This window comes from Electrona antarctica (genome assembly GCF_951216825.1).
Source record: "Electrona antarctica genome assembly, chromosome: 4".
In the NCBI taxonomy this organism is placed as follows: Eukaryota; Metazoa; Chordata; class Actinopteri; order Myctophiformes; family Myctophidae; genus Electrona; species Electrona antarctica.
Window position 1 is genome coordinate 1,740,266 of NC_136809.1, and position 22,591 is coordinate 1,762,856.

The 22,591-nt window shown below is 40.5% G+C and overlaps 1 protein-coding gene across 3 annotated transcripts in view; it reads right to left on the bottom strand.

Annotated features, from left to right (window-relative positions):
- Window positions 1-15,485: 15,485 nt before the first annotated feature.
- aplf (aprataxin and PNKP like factor) overlaps window positions 15,486-22,591 on the bottom strand; it is a 43,279-nt gene continuing 36,173 nt past the window's right edge. For 2 of the 3 annotated variants that reach the window (XM_079499077.1, XM_079499079.1), the window contains 6 exons: window positions 21,458-21,588; window positions 21,112-21,195; window positions 18,927-19,294; window positions 17,600-17,728; window positions 17,099-17,145; window positions 15,486-15,824 (listed from right to left, as the gene is read on the bottom strand). In XM_079499077.1, the coding sequence (XP_079355203.1) occupies window positions 15,610-15,824; window positions 17,099-17,145; window positions 17,600-17,728; window positions 18,927-19,294; window positions 21,112-21,195; window positions 21,458-21,588 (974 nt within the window). In that variant the 3' untranslated portion in view covers window positions 15,486-15,609. The remainder of the gene's footprint in view (window positions 15,825-17,098; window positions 17,146-17,599; window positions 17,729-18,926; window positions 19,295-21,111; window positions 21,196-21,457; window positions 21,589-22,591) is intronic. The other variant, XM_079499078.1, reaches the window with a different exon arrangement.

Sequence of the window (22,591 nt, forward strand, 5' to 3'; positions counted from 1 at the left end):
CGTTGTAGTTCCACACAGCGTTGTAGTTCCACACAGCGTTGTAGTTCAACACAGCGTTGTAGTTCCACACAGCGTTGTAGTTCAACACAGCGTTGTAGTTCCACACAGCGTTGTAGTTCAACACAGCGTTGTAGTTCAACACAGCGTTGTAGTTCCACACAGCGTTGTAGTTCAACACAGCGTTGTAGTTCCACACAGCGTTGTAGTTCCACACAGCGTTGTAGTTCCACATGCCGTTCAACACGGCGTTGAGTCCAGCTGAACAACACAGAGACTGACTTAGAGAAACACTTTCTTTTTATATAAAATGATGCAGGATTTAGTTTTCATGGAGGTTTTGTTGTTTGTTTCATTTTTTCCGTGTCGTCTTTGAGGCGTCGAAAGATTGATACGTTTTGACCTTTTTTTTAAAAATTAGTTTTGGTTTATTTTTTTTGTAAGAATGGATAATAAAAGTGTTTTTGTGTATTTTGTCTCCTGGCATCTTTGCAGGTTGGCAAACATCTTAGCCCGTAACACACACATCTTAGCCTGTAACACACAACTTAGCCCGTAACACAAACATCTTAGCCCGTAACACAAACATCGTAACACAAACATCTTAGCCTGTAACACAAACATCTTAGCCTGTAACACAAACATCTTAGCCCGTAACACAAACATCTTAGCCTGTAACACAAACATCTTAGCCTGTAACACAAACATCTTAGCCTGTAACACAAACATCTTAGCCCGTAACACAAACATCTTAGCCCATAACACAAACATCTTAGCCTGTAACACAAACATCTTAGCCCGTAACAAACATCTTAGCCCGTAACAGACATCTTAGCCCGTAACACAAACATCTTAGCCCGTAACACAAACATCTTAGCCTGTAACACAAACGTCTTAGCCCGTAACAAACATCTTAGCATGTAACAAACATCTTAGCCCGTAACACACACATCTTAGCCTGTAACACACACATCTTAGCCTGTAACAAACATCTTAGCCTGTAACACACACATCTTAGCCTGTAACAAACATCTTAGCCTGTAACACACACATCTTAGCCTGTAACACAAACATCTTAGCCCGTAACAAACATCTTAGCCCGTAACACACACATCTTAGCCTGTAACACACACATCTTAGCCTGTAACAAACATCTTAGCCCGTAGCACAAACATCTTAGCCTGTAACACAAACATCTTAGCCTGTAACACAAACGGCTGATCACGTGATATTTAGAAAGTGTTTTCCAGACCTGGAAAAGGTTTAAATGAATCAAATGTTTTTTGTTATAAAAGAATATGAACATTAAAAATTGCAAAAATAGCAGTTGGACAAGCTCACATCTAACATCTAACACAAGCTCACATCTAACATCTAACACAAGCTCACATCTAACATCTAACACAAGCTCACATCTAACATCTAACACAAGCTCACATCTAACATCTAACACAAGCTCACATCTTACATCTAACACAAGCTCACATCTAACATCTAACACAAGCTCACATCTAACATCTAACACAAGCTCACATCTAACATCTAACACAAGCTCACATCTTACATCTAACACAAGCTCACATCTAACATCTAACACAAGCTCACATCTAACATCTAACACAAGCTCACATCTAACATCTAACACAAGCTCACATCTAACATCTAACACAAGCTCACATCTAACATCTAACACAAGCTAACATCTAACACAAGCTCACATCTAACATCTAACACAAGCTCACATCTAACATCTAACACAAGCTCACATCTAACATCTAACACAAGCTACCATCTAACATCTAACACAAGCTAACATCTAACACAAGCTCACATCTAACATCTAACACAAGCTCACATCTAACATCTAACACAAGCTCACATCTAACATCTAACACAAGCTCACATCTAACATCTAACACAAGCTCACATCTAACATCTAACACAAGCTCACATCTAACATCTAACACAAGCTCACATCTAACACAAGCTCACATCTAACATCTAACACAAGCTCACATCTAACATCTAACACAAGCTCACATCTAACATCTAACACAAGCTAACATCTAACACAAGCTCACATCTAACATCTAACACAAGCTCACATCTAACATCTAACACAAGCTCACATCTAACATCTAACACAAGCTCACATTTAACATCTAACACAAGCTAACATCTAACACAAGCTCACATCTAACACAAGCTCACATCTAACATCTAACACAAGCTCACATCTAACATCTAACACAAGCTCACATATAACATCTAACACAAGCTCACATATAACATCTAACACAAGCTCACATCTAACATCTAACACAAGCTAACATCTAACACAAGCTCACATCTAACATCTAACACAAGCTCACATATAACATCTAACACAAGCTCACATCTAACATCTAACACAAGCTCACATATAACATCTAACACAAGCTCACATCTAACATCTAACACAAGCTCACATATAACATCTAACACAAGCTCACATCTAACATCTAACACAAGCTCACATCTAACATCTAACACAAGCTCACATCTAACATCTAACACAAGCTCACATCTAACATCTAACACAAGCTCACATCTTACATCTAACACAAGCTCACATCTAACATCTAACACAAGCTCACATATAACATCTAACACAAGCTAACATCTAACACAAGCTCACATCTAACATCTAACACAAGCTCACATATAACATCTAACACAAGCTCACATCTAACATCTAACACAAGCTCACATATAACATCTAACACAAGCTCACATCTAACATCTAACACAAGCTCACATATAACATCTAACACAAGCTCACATATAACATCTAACACAAGCTCACATATAACATCTAACACAAGCTCACATATAACATCTAACACAAGCTCACATCTAACATCTAACACAAGCTCACATCTAACATCTAACACAAGCTCACATCTAACATCTAACACAAGCTCACATATAACATCTAACACAAGCTCACATCTAACATCTAACACAAGCTCACATCTAACATCTAACACAATCTAACATCTAACACAAGCTCACATCTAACATCTAACACAAGCTCACATCTAACATCTAACACAAGCTCACATCTAACATCTAACACAAGCTCACATCTAACATCTAACACAATCTAACATCTAACACAAGCTCACATCTAACATCTAACACAAGCTCACATCTAACATCTAACACAAGCTCACATCTAACATCTAACACAAGCTCACATCTAACATCTAACACAAGCTCACATCTAACATCTAACACAAGCTCACATCTAACATCTAACACAAGCTCACATCTAACATCTAACACAAGCTCACATCTAACATCTAACACAAGCTCACATCTTACATCTAACACAAGCTCACATCTAACATCTAACACAAGCTCACATCTAACATCTAACACAAGCTCACATCTAACATCTAACACAAGCTCACATCTAACATCTAACACAAGCTCACATCTAACATCTAACACAAGCTCACATCTAACATCTAACACAAGCTCACATATAACATCTAACACAAGCTCACATCTAACATCTAACACAAGCTCACATCTAACATCTAACACAAGCTCACATATAACATCTAACACAAGCTCACATCTAACATCTAACACAAGCTCACATATAACATCTAACACAACCTCACATCTAACATCTAACACAAGCTCACATCTAACATCTAACACAAGCTCACATCTTACATCTAACACAAGCTCACATCTAACATCTAACACAAGCTCACATCTAACATCTAACACAAGCTCACATCTAACATCTAACACAAGCTCACATCTAACATCTAACACAAGCTCACATCTAACATCTAACACAAGCTCACATCTAACATCTAACACAAGCTCACATATAACATCTAACACAAGCTCACATCTAACATCTAACACAAGCTCACATCTAACATCTAACACAAGCTCACATATAACATCTAACACAAGCTCACATCTAACATCTAACACAAGCTCACATATAACATCTAACACAAGCTCACATCTAACATCTAACACAAGCTCACATCTAACATCTAACACAAGCTCACATCTAACATCTAACACAAGCTCACATCTAACATCTAACACAAGCTCACATCTAACATCTAACACAAGCTCACATCTAACATCTAACACAAGCTCACATCTAACATCTAACACAAGCTCACATCTAACATCTAACACAAGCTCACATCTAACATAAGCTCACATCTAACATCTAACACAAGCTCACATCTAACATCTAACACAAGCTCACATCTTACATCTAACACAAGCTCACATCTAACATCTAACACAAGCTCACATCTAACATCTAACACAAGCTCACATCTAACATCTAACACAAGCTCACATCTAACATCTAACACAAGCTCACATCTAACATCTAACACAAGCTCACATATAACATCTAACACAAGCTCACATCTAACATCTAACACAAGCTCACATCTAACACAAGCTCACATCTAACATCTAACACAAGCTCACATCTAACACAAGCTCACATCTAACATCTAACACAAGCTCACATCTAACACAAGCTCACATCTAACATCTAACACAAGCTCACATCTAACATCTAACACAAGCTCACATCTAACATCTAACACAAGCTCACATCTAACATCTAACACAAGCTCACATCTAACATCTAACACAAGCTCACATCTAACATCTAACACAAGCTCACATCTAACATCTAACACAAGCTCACATCTAACATCTAACACAAGCTCACATCTAACATCTAACACAAGCTCACATCTAACATCTAACACAAGCTCACATCTAACATCTAACACAAGCTCACATCTAACATCTAACACAAGCTCACATATAACATCTAACACAAGCTCACATATAACATCTAACACAAGCTCACATCTAACATCTAACACAAGCTCACATCTAACATCTAACACAAGCTCACATCTAACACAAGCTCACATCTAACCTCTAACACAAGCTCACATCTAACACAAGCTCACATCTAACATCTAACACAAGCTCACATCTAACACAAGCTCACATCTAACATCTAACACAAGCTCACATCTAACATCTAACACAAGCTCACATCTAACATCTAACACAAGCTCACATCTAACATCTAACACAAGCTCACATCTAACATCTAACACAAGCTCACATCTAACATCTAACACAAGCTCACATCTAACATCTAACACAAGCTCACATCTAACATCTAACACAAGCTCACATCTAACATCTAACACAAGCTCACATCTAACATCTAACACAAGCTCACATATAACATCTAACACAAGCTCACATATAACATCTAACACAAGCTCACATCTAACATCTAACACAAGCTCACATCTAACATCTAACACAAGCTCACATCTAACATCTAACACAAGCTCACATCTAACATCTAACACAAGCTCACATCTAACATCTAACACAAGCTCACATCTAACATCTAACACAAGCTCACATCTAACATCTAACACAAGCTCACATCTAACATCTAACACAAGCTCACATCTAACATCTAACACAAGCTCACATCTAACATCTAACACAAGCTCACATCTAACATCTAACACAAGCTCACATCTAACATCTAACACAAGCTCACATCTAACATCTAACACAAGCTCACATCTAACATCTAACACAAGCTCACATCTAACATCTAACACAAGCTCACATCTAACATCTAACACAAGCTCACATCTAACATCTAACACAAGCTCACATCTAACATCTAACACAAGCTCACATCTAACATCTAACACAAGCTCACATCTAACATCTAACACAAGCTCACATATAACATCTAACACAAGCTCACATCTAACATCTAACACAAGCTCACATCTAACATCTAACACAAGCTCACATCTAACATCTAACACAAGCTCACATCTAACATCTAACACAAGCTCACATCTAACATCTAACACAATCTCACATCTAACATCTAACACAAGCTCACATCTAACATCTAACACAAGCTCACATCTAACATCTAACACAAGCTCACATCTAACATCTAACACAAGCTCACATCTAACATCTAACACAAGCTCACATCTAACATCTAACACAAGCTCACATCTAACATCTAACACAAGCTCACATTTAACATCTAACACAAGCTCACATCTAACATCTAACACAAGCTCACATCTAACATCTAACACAAGCTCACATCTAACATCTAACACAAGCTCACATCTCAGATCAGCTATTTTTCCACATTTGTTAGAAAGTTGGGCATTAATTTACGGGGGGGAAAAATAGTTAAAATACAGAGAGATGTTTCTGCAATATGGGTTTATTATTATTATTATTAACCCATTAGGGTCCCTGGTATGAGTTTATTATTATTATTATTATTTATTAACCCATTAGGGTCCCTGGGATGAGTTTATTAGTATTATTATTATTTATTAACCCATTAGGGTCCCTGGGATGAGTTTATTATTATTATTATTTATTAACCCATTAGGGTCCCTGGGATGAGTTTATTATTATTATTATTATTATTTATTAACCCATTAGGGTCCCTGGGATGAGTTTATTATTATTATTATTATTTATTAACCCATTAGGGTCCCTGGGATGAGTTTATTAGTATTATTATTATTTATTAACCCATTAGGGTCCCTGGGATGAGTTTATTATTATTATTATTATTATTTATTAACCCATTAGGGTCCCTGGGATGAGTTTATTAGTATTATTATTATTTATTAACCCATTAGGGTCCCTGGGATGAGTTTATTATTATTATTATTATTTATTAACCCATTAGGGTCCCTGGGATGAGTTTATTATTATTATTATTATTATTTATTAACCCATTAGGGTCCCTGGGATGAGTTTATTATTATTATTTATTAACCCATTAGGGTCCCTGGGATGAGTTTATTAGTATTATTTATTAACCCATTAGGGTCCCTGGGATGAGTTTATTATTATTATTTATTAACCCATTAGGGTCCCTGGGATGAGTTTATTATTATTATTTATTAACCCATTAGGGTCCCTGGGATGAGTTTATTAGTATTATTTATTAACCCATTAGGGTCCCTGGGATGAGTTTATTATTATTATTTATTAACCCATTAGGGTCCCTGGGATGAGTTTATTATTATTATGTATTAACCCATTAGGGTCCCTGGGATGAGTTTATTATTATTATGTATTAACCCATTAGGGTCCCTGGGATGAGTTTATTATTATTATTTATTAACCCATTAGGGTCCCTGGGATGAGTTTATTATTATTATTTATTAACCCATTAGGGTCCCTGGGATGAGTTTATTATTATTATTTATTAACCCATTAGGGTCCCTGGGATGAGTTATTAGTATTATTTATTAACCCATTAGGGTCCCTGGGATGAGTTTATTATTATTATGTATTAACCCATTAGGGTCCCTGGGATGAGTTTATTATTATTATTTATTAACCCATTAGGGTCCCTGGGATGAGTTTATTATTATTATTATTAACCCATTAGGGTCCCTGGGATGAGTTATTAGTATTATTTATTAACCCATTAGGGTCCCTGGGATGAGTTTATTATTATTATGTATTAACCCATTAGGGTCCCTGGGATGAGTTTATTATTATTATTTATTAACCCATTAGGGTCCCTGGGATGAGTTTATTATTATTATGTATTAACCCATTAGGGTCCCTGGGATGAGTTTATTATTATTATTTATTAACCCATTAGGGTCCCTGGGATGAGTTTATTATTATTATGTATTAACCCATTAGGGTCCCTGGGATGAGTTTATTAGTATTATTTATTAACCCATTAGGGTCCCTGGGATGAGTTTATTATTATTATGTATTAACCCATTAGGGTCCCTGGGATGAGTTTATTATTATTATTTATTAACCCATTAGGGTCCCTGGGATGAGTTATTAGTATTATTTATTAACCCATTAGGGTCCCTGGGATGAGTTTATTATTATTATGTATTAACCCATTAGGGTCCCTGGGATGAGTTTATTAGTATTATTTATTAACCCATTAGGGTCCCTGGGATGAGTTTATTATTATTATGTATTAACCCATTAGGGTCCCTGGGATGAGTTTATTAGTATTATTTATTAACCCATTAGGGTCCCTGGGATGAGTTTATTAGTATTATTTATTAACCCATTAGGGTCCCTGGGATGAGTTTATTATTATTATTTATTAACCCATTAGGGTCCCTGGGATGAGTTTATTATTATTATGTATTAACCCATTAGGGTCCCTGGGATGAGTTTATTATTATTATTATTATTTATTAACCCATTAGGGTCCCTGGTATGAGTTTATTATTATTATTATTATTTATTAACCCATTAGGGTCCCTGGGATGAGTTTATTATTATTAGTATTATTTATTAACCCATTAGGGTCCCTGGGATGAGTTTATTAGTATTATTATTATTTATTAACCCATTAGGGTCCCTGGGATGAGTTTATTATTATTATTATTATTTATTAACCCATTAGGGTCCCTGGGATGAGTTTATTATTATTATTATTATGTATTAACCCATTAGGGTCCCTGGGATGAGTTTATTATTATTTATTAACCCATTAGGGTCCCTGGGATGAGTTTATTATTATTATTATTATTTATTAACCCATTAGGGTCCCTGGGATGAGTTTATTATTATTATTATTATTATTTAACCCATTAGGGTCCCTGGGATGAGTTTATTATTATTATTATGTATTAACCCATTAGGGTCCCTGGGATGAGTTTATTATTATTATTATTATTTATTAACCCATTAGGGTCCCTGGGATGAGTTTATTAGTATTATTATTATTTATTAACCCATTAGGGTCCCTGGGATGAGTTTATTAGTATTATTATTATTTATTAACCCATTAGGGTCCCTGGGATGAGTTTATTATTATTATTATTATTATTTAACCCATTAGGGTCCCTGGGATGAGTTTATTATTATTATTATTATTTATTAACCCATTAGGGTCCCTGGGATGAGTTTATTATTATTATTATTATTTATTAACCCATTAGGGTCCCTGGGATGAGTTTATTATTATTATTATTATTTATTAACCCATTAGGGTCCCTGGGATGAGTTTATTATTATTATTATTATTATTTATTAACCCATTAGGGTCCCTGGGATGAGTTTATTATTATTATTTATTAACCCATTAGGGTCCCTGGGATGAGTTTATTATTATTATTTATTAACCCATTAGGGTCCCTGGGATGAGTTTATTATTATTATTTATTAACCCATTAGGGTCCCTGGGATGAGTTTATTATTATTATGTATTAACCCATTAGGGTCCCTGGGATGAGTTTATTAGTATTATTTATTAACCCATTAGGCCTGACGTCGAAATTTAAAATCCTGGCAGTTTTTATAAATAGGCCTACCTCGTTTCTATGTCAGTGGTTCTCAATATTTCATGTCAAGGACCCCAAAAATTATATTTAATTGTCCACCGACCCCCATCTGGAAATATGTTGTTCCAGGAAACCCTCAGAAGCAAAGATTTGAGTTAAAAACATTCACTCTGAAAGAACATAATATTCAAAGATTTGCACTTGGTTCCGCGTTATGAGCTTGTAGATCTGCTATTTTTCAATAGCTAAATTATAACAATGCTTAAAACACCAAAAGGGGTTCCCGCCCAAAATGGGTTCATATTGATGTACATGAGCTGTATGCCAGAATCACCAATATTAAAAAGAAAAAATTAAGGTTTTATATATTTTGTGCAATTAATCTAGAATATGTGAAAGTTTCACTTTTTGAATTGTATTACGGAAGAAAGTGAACTTTTCCACGATATTCACATGTTTTGAGCAGCTGTATAAGATTATAGTCACAAACTCCCAAACGCCAAGCAAGGAGTCTGGCATTTCAGGTCACGGAAATATATTTAAAAATATCTCTACAACAGCAAAAAAGTAAATGCATTTAAAACTGAAAATGCATTATTATTAAGCTCAGTTTCCTGTTCTATGATCCTCACCAAGCACTGCTTTCATAGTATGTGATATGTGCCAATGCACTCGCAGTGCATTGTGGGACTTGTAGTATTATGGTGGTCCGTGCAATATACCAGAGGGCCAGTTCTAATACTAATTAAATATCATCCCGCGGGCCAAAGATAATTCACTCACGGGCCTGATTTGGCCCCCGGGCCTTGAGTTTGACATATATGCTCCAGACTGTACGACGGAAGCATTTATATTTTACTCATGATCAGAGCTTCTGTTGCTCCAGACTGTATGACGGAAGCATTTATATTTTACTCATGATCAGAGCTTCCGTTGCTCCAGACTGTATGACGGAAGCATTTATATTTTACTCATGATCAGAGCTTCCGTTGCTCCAGACTGTATGACGGAAGCATTTATATTTTACTCATGATCAGAGCATCCGTTGCTCCAGACTGTATGACGGAAGCATTTATATTTTACTCATGATCAGAGCTTCCGTTGCTCCAGACTGTACGACGGAAGCATTTATATTTTACTCATGATCAGAGCTTCCGTTGCTCCAGACTGTACGACGGAAGCATTTATATTTTACTCGTGATCAGAGCTTCCGTTGCTCCAGACTGTACGACGGAAGCATATATATTTTACTCGTGATCAGAGCTTCCGTTGCTCCAGACTGTACGACGGAAGCATATATATTTTACTCGTGATCAGAGCTTCCGTTGCTCCAGACTGTACGACGGAAGCATTTATATTTGACTCGTGATCAGAGCTTCCGTTGCTCCAGACTGTACGACGGAAGCATTTATATTTTACTCATGATCAGAGCTTCCGTCGCTCCAGACTGTATGACGGACACATTTATATTTTACTCATGATCAGAGCTTCCGTCGCTCCAGACTGTACGACGGAAGCATTTATATTTTACTCGTGATCAGAGCTTCCGTCGCTCCAGACTGTATGACGGAAGCATTTATATTTTACTCGTGATCAGAGCTTCCGTTGCTCCAGACTATGACGGAAGCATTTATATTTTACTCATGATCAGAGCTTCCGTTGCTCCAGTCTGTACGACGGAAGCATTTATATTTGACTCATGATCAGAGCTTCCGTTGCTCCAGACTGTATGACGGAAGCATTTATATTTTACTCATGAACAGAGCTTCCGTCGCTCCAGACTGTATGACGGAAGCATTTATATTTTACTCATGATCAGAGCTTCCGTCGCTCCAGACTGTATGACGGAAGCATTTATATTTTACTTATGATCAGAGCTTCCGTCGCTCCAGACTGTACGACGGAAGCATTTATATTTTACTCATGATCAGAGCTTCCGTTGCTCCAGACTGTACGACGGAAGCATTTATATTTTACTCATGATCAGAGCTTCCGTCGCTCCAGACTGTATGACGGAAGCATTTATATTTTACTCATGATCAGAGCTTCCGTTGCTCCAGACTGTATGACGGAAGCATTTATATTTTACTCATGATCAGAGCTTCCGTCGCTCCAGACTGTATGACGGAAGCATTTATATTTTACTCATGATCAGAGCTTCCGTCGCTCCAGACTGTATGACGGAAGCATTTATATTTTACTCATGATCAGAGCTTCCGTTGCTCCAGACTGTATGACGGAAGCATTTATATTTTACTCATGATCAGAGCTTCCGTTGCTCCAGACTGTATGACGGAAGCATGATCAGAGCTTCCGTCGCTCCAGACTGTACGACGGAAGCATTTATATTTTACTCGTGATCAGAGCTTCCGTCGCTCCAGACTGTATGACGGAAGCATTTATATTTTACTCGTGATCAGAGCTTCCGTCGCTCCAGACTGTATGACGGAAGCATTTATATTTTACTCATGATCAGAGCTTCCGTTGCTCCAGACTGTATGACGGAAGCATTTATATTTTACTCATGATCAGAGCTTCCGTTGCTCCAGACTGTACGACGGAAGCATTTATATTTTACTCATGATCAGAGCTTCCGTTGCTCCAGACTTTACGACGGAAGCATTTATATTTTACTCGTGATCAGAGCTTCCGTTGCTCCAGACTGTACGACGGAAGCATATATATTTTACTCGTGATCAGAGCTTCCGTTGCTCCAGACTGTACGACGGAAGCATATATATTTTACTCGTGATCAGAGCTTCCGTTGCTCCAGACTGTACGACGGAAGCATTTATATTTGACTCATGATCAGAGCTTCCGTCGCTCCAGACTGTACGACGGAAGCATTTATATTTTACTCGTGATCAGAGCTTCCGTCGCTCCAGACTGTATGACGGAAGCATTTATATTTTACTCGTGATCAGAGCTTCCGTTGCTCCAGACTATGACGGAAGCATTTATATTTTACTCATGATCAGAGCTTCCGTTGCTCCAGTCTGTACGACGGAAGCATTTATATTTGACTCATGATCAGAGCTTCCGTTGCTCCAGACTGTATGACGGAAGCATTTATATTTTACTCATGAACAGAGCTTCCGTCGCTCCAGACTGTATGACGGAAGCATTTATATTTTACTCATGATCAGAGCTTCCGTCGCTCCAGACTGTATGACGGAAGCATTTATATTTTACTTATGATCAGAGCTTCCGTCGCTCCAGACTGTATGACGGAAGCATTTATATTTTACTCATGATCAGAGCTTCCGTTGCTCCAGCCTGTACGACGGAAGCATTTATATTTTACTCATGATCAGAGCTTCCGTCGCTCCAGACTGTATGACGGAAGCATTTATATTTTACTCATGATCAGAGCTTCCGTTGCTCCAGACTGTATGACGGAAGCATTTATATTTTACTCATGATCAGAGCTTCCGTCGCTCCAGACTGTATGACGGAAGCATTTATATTTTACTCATGATCAGAGCTTCCGTTGCTCCAGACTGTATGACGGAAGCATTTATATTTGACTCATGATCAGAGCTTCCGTCGCTCCAGACTGTATGACGGAAGCATTTATATTTTACTCATGATCAGAGCTTCCGTCGCTCCAGACTGTATGACGGAAGCATTTATATTTTACTCATGATCAGAGCTTCCGTCGCTCCAGACTGTATGACGGAAGCATTTGAACATTGCAGGAGGCAACAGTCTGGCAACGCGAGACTAATTCAACCATGACATCATCATCATCATCAGTTCGATTTGGACAAACAGAGAAGACTCTCTGTGTGCAGACAGTGTGGTTTCCGTCGACTAAAACTAAGACGAAACATGTTCGATGTTTTCCACAAACTAAATGGAAACTAAATGAAAACTAAGCTGTGATGACTAAGACTAAATATACTGTAGATTTTGTCAACACATAAAAACTAGACTGAAATGTTAGGAAGGGACTAGTGGACAAGAGATCCAGTATAAATCATTTTACACATGGCTGCATGCTGAAAATATCAGATCTACAAGCTCGCGACGCGTTTTGAGCTTGTAGATCGAAGTGTGAAATCAGTCATTACGACGGCATCAAGGCCCGCCAAAACACATGTTATCTTATGATATTCAGTCAAATAAAACTAGACTAAACACTAAAACATTTCAGGTGACTAAAATGGGACTAAAACTAAATGAAAAGTGAGGTGGTTCATGTGTTTCACTTCATAGCATGTCAAGACAAAGAATACATTTGTTTTTTTGTCACAAGTATATTTGCATTAAGTACCAACTAATAACTAATAACATGTACAGTAGTATTACAAGGGTCTTATGTCTACGTTTAGAAACCAATCAAACCACTGCTAAATGATAGTTTAGAAACCAATCAAACCACTGCTAAATGATAGTTTATAAACCAATCCAACCACTGCTAAATGATGCTGAACATAGTTTATAAACCAATCCAACCACTGCTAAATGATGCTGAACATAGTTTATAAACCAATCAAACCACTGCTAAATGATGCTGAACATAGTTTATAAACCAATCAAACCACTGCTAAATGATGCTGAACATAGTTTATAAACCAATCAAACCACTGCTAAATGATGCTGAACATAGTTTATAAACCAATCAAACCACTGCTAAATGATGCTGAACATAGTTACATATTTACAGAGGAGACGTCTGAATGCAGCTCGTATATAAAGAATTAAACGACTACGCACTAAGAAAACGTTACACTTTTAACTAAATTGTTCAAATCGGTTCAAACATGTCTTTGTTTCAGTGAGAGGACGGCTGTGAGATCTGCAGTCAGAACTACAAACCAGCTCTCCATCATTTAGCTGCATGGGGACAACCTGGAACCCCCTCAAGGACCCCTGGGGGTCCCCGGACCACATGGGGACCACCTGGAACCCCCTCAAGGACCACTGGGGGTCCCCGGACCACCTGGAACCCCCTCAAGGACCCCCGGGGGTCCCCGGACCACATGGGGACCACCTGGAACCCCCTCAAGGACCACTGGGGGTCCCCGGACCACATGGGGACCACCTGGAACCCCCTCAAGGACACCTGGGGGTCCCCGGACCACATGGGGACCACCTGGAACCCCCTCAAGGACCCCTAGGGGTCCCCGGACCACATGGGGACCACCTGGAACCCCCTCAAGGACCACTGGGGGACCACCTGCGTGTCGACGCAGATCGGCTAGTTGAACTATTTTAACCCATTTTGACCTCAGACGATCAGATTCTAAAAATGTCTTCTACATGCTGACAGTTTTCTGAAAAAGCTATTTCTATGTCAGTGGTTCTTCGATTTTTCAAAAAGCAGACCTACAAGCTCGTAGCGCGCCACTCGGTGGCGCGCTATGAGCTTGTAGATCTGCTATTTTGCAATAGCTAAAGCATAACATAATGCTAACACCAAAAGGGGTTCCCGCCCAAAATGGGTTAAAATGTTTTTCAAAGTAGTAAAAAATGGCAAAATAGTCAGATGTTCTTCATGAAGGCCTTGTCTTCTCTCTGAAGTCAGATGTTCTTCATGAAGGCCTTGGCTTCTCTCTGAAGTCAGATGTTCATCAGATGTTCTTCATGAAGGCCTTGTCTTCTCTCTGAAGTCAGATGTTCTTCATGAAGGCCTTGTCTTCTCTCTGAAGTCAGATGTTCTTCATGAAGGCCTTGGCTTCTCTCTGAAGTCAGATGTTCTTCATGAAGGCCTTGTCTTCTCTCTGAAGTCAGATGTTCATCAGATGTTCTTCATGAAGGCCTTGTCTTCTCTCTGAAGTCAGATGTTCTTCATGAAGGCCTTGTCTTCTCTCTGAAGTCAGATGTTCTTCATGATGGCCTTGGCTTCTCTCTGAAGTCAGATGTTCTTCATGAAGGCCTTGGCTTCTCTCTGAAGTCAGATGTTCTTCATGAAGGCCTTGTCTTCTCTCTGAAGTCAGATGTTCTTCATGAAGGCCTTGTCTTCTCTCTGAAGTCAGATGTTCATCAGATGTTCTTCATGAAGGCCTTGTCTTCTCTCTGAAGTCAGATGTTCTTCATGAAGGCCTTGTCTTCTCTCTGAAGTCAGATGTTCTTCATGAAGGCCTTGTCTTCTCTCTGAAGTCAGATGTTCATCAGATGTTCTTCATGAAGGCCTTGTCTTCTCTCTGAAGTCAGATGTTCATCAGATGTTCTTCATGAAGGCCTTGGCTTCTCTCTGAAGTCAGATGTTCTTCATGAAGGCCTTGGCTTCTCTCTGGAGCCTCTTGACGTTTTCTCCATCGCTGTCGTCAGACCCTGGGGGCGGGGCGTAGTCCGAGTCGTTCCAGACGTCATCACTGTCGTCATCGATGAAGCTGTCGCCATCGTCCCACGACTCCTCGTCTTCATCATCATCATCACCACCGCGTCGCTTCGTAGCCCTGGTTGAACTCCTGGCTGCAGAAAGATATATGCATTTACCCGTTTACATGTCAGTCGTTCTCAAACATTTTCATGTCAAGGACAACCAAAAATATATGTAATTGGTCGCCGACCCCCATCTGGAAATATGTTGTTCCAGGGACACAGATGTACAAGCTCATAGCTACACGCTTGTAGATCTGCTATTTTTCAACAGCTAAAGGATAATATAATGCTTAAAACACCAAAAGGGGTTCATAGTGTGTGTTCAGTAACAGTGTTAAATAGCTCTATATTGTGACAGTAATCATTGCTATAGAGTGTGTTCAGTAACAGTGTTGAATAGCTCTATATTGTGACAGTAATCATTGCTATAGTGTGTGTTCAGTAACAGTGTTAAATAGCTCTATATTGTGAAAGTAATCATTGCTATAGAGTGTGTTCAGTAACAGTGTTAAATAGCTCTATATTGTGACAGTAATCATTGCTATAGTGTGTGTTCAGTAACAGTGTTAAATAGCTCTATATTGTGATAGTAATCATTGCTATAGACTAGAGTGTGTTCAGTAACAGTGTTAAATAGCTCTATATTGTGACAGTAATCATTGCTATAGTGTGTGTTCAGTAACAGTGTTAAATAGCTCTATATTGTGACAGTAATCATTGCTATAGAGTGTGTTCAGTAACAGTGTTAAATAGCTCTATATTGTGACAGTAATCATTGCTATAGTGTGTGTTCAGTAACAGTGTTAAATAGCTCTATATTGTGACAGTAATCATTGCTATAGAGTGTGTTCAGTAACAGTGTTAAATAGCTCTATATTGGGACAGTAATCATTGCTATAGTGTGTTCAGTAACAGTGTTAAATAGCTCTATATTGTGACAGTAATCATTGCTATAGTGTGTGTTCAGTAACAGTGTTAAATAGCTCTATATTGTGACAGTAATCATTGCTATAGACTAGAGTGTGTTCAGTAACAGTGTTAAATAGCTCTATATTGTGACAGTAAGCATTGCTATAGAGTGTGTTCAGTAACAGTGTTAAATAGCTCTATAGTGACAGTAATCATTGCTATAGTGTGTTCAGTAACAGTGTTAAATAGCTCTATATTGTGACAGTAATCATTGCTATAGAGTGTGTTCAGTAACAGTGTTAAATAGCTCTATATTGTGACAGTAATCATTGCTATAGAGTGTGTTCAGTAACAGTGTTAAATAGCTCTATATTGTGACAGTAATCATTGCTATTGTTATTTCAGTTAACTCTTTCATTGCTATAGAGTTATTTCAGTGTGTTAACTCTTTATACCTGGTCTTTTAGTGTGTTTGAACTCCTTCCTGTGAAGAGGATTCTTCCTGGAAAGAAGAACAGGAACATTTGTTGACATTGATGTTGTCAAGTCCTTCTGATGGAACCAAACATATTTATAGCTTCAATCTGTTTGTAGAATCGTCCTCGGGTCTAAACGGTTAATATAGTGAATGTGCTCAACCATTTTCATGTCAAGGACCCCCAGCATTATCTGTATTTGGCCGCAGACCCCCATCTGAAAATATGTTGTTCCAGGGACCCCCCCTCCCCCCCAGAAGTAATGATTTGAGTTAAAAACGCTCGCTCTGAAAGAATATATATTCAAAGATTTTTGCCACATTTACACGATTTTTCAAAGATAGCAGATCTACAAGCTCTACGAGCTTGTAGATCTGCAGAATAACAACAGACCTATAACAGTCAGGTATGAAACGTCATTCCAGTCATGTGACATGAATGACATTCATAATAATAACAACAACAACAACAATAATAGACCTGTAACAGTCAGTTCCAAAGGGACATTCGGGCCGATCCTCCTCATCTTCATCCTCATGTCTACCAGAGTCTTCCTCGTAGTCCTGGTCTCCATGGTGACTGAACTCCTGGAAGTGGAGCGGGTTCTTCCTGCAAGGACACAGGAAACAGGAAGTCACTAAACTAAAGTGCTTTAGATGCTGGTTAGTCTTGCGTAGCCAGACAACTATTCCACAACCTCTGAATGCTAATGAGCTGGACCTACAACCCCATGAGCTGGTCCTACAGCCCCATGAGCTGGACCTACAGCCCCATGAGCTGGTCCTACAGCCCCATGAGCTGGTCCTACAGCCCCATGAGCTGGTCCTACAGCCCCATGAGCTGGTCCTACAGCCCCATGAGCTGGACCTACAGCCCCATGAGCTGGTCCTACAGCCCCATGAGCTGGACCTACAGCCCCATGAGCTGGTCCTACAGCCCCATGAGCTGGTCCTACAGCCCCATGAGCTGGACCTACAGCCCCATGAGCTGGACCTACAGCCCCATGAGCTGGACATACAGCCCCATGAGCTGAGTAATGAATGCTATATAGAGTCTGGACCTACAGCCCCATGAGCTGAGTAAGGAATGCTATATAGAGTCTGGACCTACAGCCCCATGAGCTGAGTAAGGAATGCTATATAGAGTCTGGACCTACAGCCCCATGAGCTGAGTAAGGAATGCTATATAGAGTCTGGACCTACAGCCCCATGAGCTGAGTAAGGAATGCTATATAGAGTCTGGACCTACAGCCCCATGAGCTGAGTAAGGAATGCTATATAGAGTCTGGACCTACAGCCCCATGAGCTGAGTAAGGAATGCTATATAGAGTCTGGACCTATAGCCCCATGAGCTGAGTAAGGAATGCTATATAGAGTCTGGACCTACAGCCCCATGAGCTGAGTAAGGAATGCTATATAGAGTCTGGACCTATAGCCCCATGAGCTGAGTAAGGAATGCTATATAGAGTCTGGACCTACAGCCCCATGAGCTGAGTAAGGAGTAAGGAAGCTGCCATTTCTGTTCACGAAAATATATTTTAAAATATCTTTATTTTATTTTGCTACTGATTAGTTCTTTATTTTAGAAATGCCTTTATCTCGCCTCCTTTCCTCTGCCTTTATCTCGCCTCCTTTCCTCTGCTCGCCATCTTTGGTCAAACAGGCTGTTTTCAGGATCACAACAATGAAAAACAAATTCATGTCAAGTAAAACATGTCAATAATAGTCAATACAGAGCGAGCGCGCATGCACGCATGCACGCTCCACGCACGCACGCACGCACGCACGCACGCACGCACACAGTGTACCTGTAGCAGCCCCGCCCATAGGGGCAGGCCTTCCTGCCTGTGCCCGTCGATGACTCCGCCCCCGCCTGCCCATTGGTGGACGACGTGCTGCTGTCCCTGTGCCTCTTCTGATTGGCTGTAGCGGTTGTGGGGGGCGTGTCCCTGTGCTGCTTCTGATTGGCGGTGGTGGGGGGCGTGTCCCTATGCTGCTTCTGATTGGCTGTGGCGGTGGTGGGGGGCGTGTCCCTGTGCTGCTTCTGATTGGCTGTGGTGGTGATGGGGGGTGTGTCCCTGTGCTGCTTCTGATTGGCTGTGGAGGTGGTGGGGGGCGTGTCCACACCGTCTGACTCCTCCTCCTCCTCGTCACTCTGCAGCCTGCGTCTGTACACCTGCATTTAAACAGTTAATTAACTCTTTCACCGCCAACACCATCGGGTGTCTGAATTAGCCCTTTGCTAAGCCCCACCCCAAAAAGCGATTGTCCAATCAATGCCAATCTAAATAGTTTAGCAACTGTTGGTATGCAGGTCAAGCTTTCGTCACCGCATAGCTGCCATTTTGCATGGCTGTGTTGTTGAACACACACAGCTTAACGTCATGGCTGTGTTGTTGAACACACACACAGCTTAACGTCATGGCTGTGTTGTTGAACACACACACAGCTTAATGTCATGGCTGTGTTGTTGAACACACACAGCTTAACGTCATGGCTGTGTTGCTGAACACACACACAGCTTAACGTCATGGCTGTGTTGTTGAACAAACACACAGCTTAACGTCATGGCTGTGTTGTTGAACACACACACACACAGCTTAACGACATGGCTGTGTTGTTGAACACACACACAGCTTAACGTCATGGCTGTGTTGTTGAACACACACACAGCTTAACGTCATGGCTGTGTTGTTGAACACACACACAGCTTAACGTCATGGCTGTGTTGTTGAACACACACACAGCTTAACGTCATGGCTGTGTTGTTGAACACACACAGCTTAACGTCATGGCTGTGTTGTTGAACACACACAGCTTAACGTCATGGCTGTGTTGTTGAACACACACACACAGCTTAACGTCATGGCTGTGTTGTTGAACACACACAGCTTAACGTCATGGCTGTGTTGTTGAACACACACAGCTTAACGTCATGGCTGTGTTGTTGAACACACACACACAGCTTAACGTCATGGCTGTGTTGTTGAACACACACACAGCTTAACGTCATGGCTGTGTTGTTGAACACACACACAGGCCTGGTTGACTAGATTTAGAAGACATGTGTCCAGTGCATAGCCTACTGCAGGCCTGGTAGACTAGATTTAGAAGACATGTGTCCAGTGCATAGCCTAATGTAGGCCTGGTAGACTAGATTTAGAAGACATGTGTCCAGTGCATAGCCTACTGCAGGCCTGGTTGACTAGATTTAGAAGACATGTGTCCAGTGCATAGCCTACTGCAGGCCTGGTTGACTAGATTTAGAAGACATGTGTCCAGTGCATAGCCTACTGCAGGCCTGGTAGACTAGATTTAGAAGACATGTGTCCAGTGCATAGCCTACTGCAGGCCTGGTGGACTAGATTTAGAAGACATGTGTCCAGTGCATAGCCTACTGCAGTCCTGGTAGACTAGATTTAGAAGACATGTGTCCAGTGCATAGCCTACTGCAGGCCTGGTGGACTAGATTTAGAAGACATGTGTCCAGTGCATAGCCTACTGCAGGCCTGGTGGACTAGATTTAGAAGACATGTGTCCAGTGCATAGCCTACTGCAGGCCTGGTTGACTAGATTTAGAAGACATGTGTCCAGTGCATAGCCTACCGCAGGCCTGGTGGACTAGATTTAGAAGACATGTGTCCAGTGCATAGCCTACCGCAGGCCTGGTGGACTAGATTTAGAAGACATGTGTCCAGTGCATAGCCTACTGCAGGCCTGGTGGACTAGATTTAGAAGACATGTGTCCAGTGCATAGCCTACTGCAGGCCTGGTGGACTAGATTTAGAAGACATGTGTCCAGTGCATATCCTACTGCAGGCCTGGTTGACTAGATTTAGAAGACATGTGTCCAGTGCATAGCCTACTGCAGGCCTGGTTGACTAGATTTAGAAGACATGTGTCCAGTGCATAGCCTACTGCAGGCCTGGTTGACTAGATTTAGAAGACATCTTGAAGCTCTTGCTACTGAAATTATTCTTTATAAGAACTGACCTTTTGAGAAGGTCTGTGTGCATCTTCATCGCTCCTCTTCCTCACCGCGGGGGTCATGTGACCTTGATCAGTGGTCTTCCTCACCTTGGGGTAATTAGGACACAATCGTCCAATCAAAATTATCGGAGAGAATCGCAGTTAGTTTTGCATAATCGTCATAATCGTCAATTAAAAAAAAAAAAGCTAAAATATCAGATCTAAAGTGAAGGTTAAAGGCCAATTTGACATTTTATTTTGATTCATCTCAACGTCCAAAAACAAACACCATTAAATCGTCAATCGCGATTATTTCTATAACGATTAATGGTCAGTGTAAATGTGTAATGGTGATTCATGACAGCCCTACCTTGGGGGCGGGGCCGGCAGTCATGTGACCTGACGACGTCCCCTCACTGGCTCTGGGTCTAGACATGTGACCTGATGGCGTCCCCCCATTGGCTCTGGGTCTTTTGGGGGCTCTGGCTCCGCCCACTGCTGCTGATTGGAACAAAAAGCAATGAATTAATGCACACGTTAAATTAAACACAGCTTCTAAAACCTTTTCATTTCAAAGACCTTCTAACTCTGAGAGAATACATTGGATCCCTGTGGGTCCATTTGGTTCCATGTGTTACACTCTCAGAGTCACAGACCCCTAAGGGTCCATTTGGTTCCATGTGTTACACTCTCAGAGTTACAGACCCGTAAGGGTCCATTTGGTTCCATGTGTTACACTCTCAGAGTCACAGACCCCTAAGGGTCCATTTGGTTCCATGTGTTACACTCTCAGAGTCACACACCCGTAAGGGTCCATTTGGTTCCATGTGTTACACTCTCAGACTCACAAACCTGTAAGGGTCCATTTGGTTCCATGTGTTACACTCTCAGAGTCACAGACCCGTAAGGGTCCATTTGGTTCCATGTGTTACACTCTCAGAGTCACAGACCCGTAAGGGTCCATTTGGTTCCATGTGTTACACTCTCAGAGTCACAGACCCGTAAGGGTCCATTTGGTTCCATGTGTTACACTCTCAGAGTTACAGACCTGTAAGGGTCCATTTGGTTCCATGTGTTACACTCTCAGAGTCACAGACCCGGTGTTACACTCTCAGACTCACAAACCTGTAAGGGTCCATTTGGTTCCATGTGTTACACTCTCAGAGTCACAGACCCGTAAGGGTCCATTTGGTTCCATGTGTTACATTCTCAGAGTTACAGACCCGTAAGGGTCCATTTGGTTCCATGTGTTACACTCTCAGACTCACAGACTCGTAAGGGTCCATTTGGTTCCATGTGTTACACTCTCAGAGTTACAGACCCGTAAGGGTCCATTTGGTTCCATGTGTTACACTCTCAGAGTCACAGACCCGTAAAGGGTCCATTTGGTTCCATGTGTTACACTCTCAGAGTCACAGACCCGTAAGGGTCCATTTGGTTCCATGTGTTACACTCTCAGAGTCACAGACCTGTAGAAGTGGAGGCTCTCAGAGTCACAGACCTG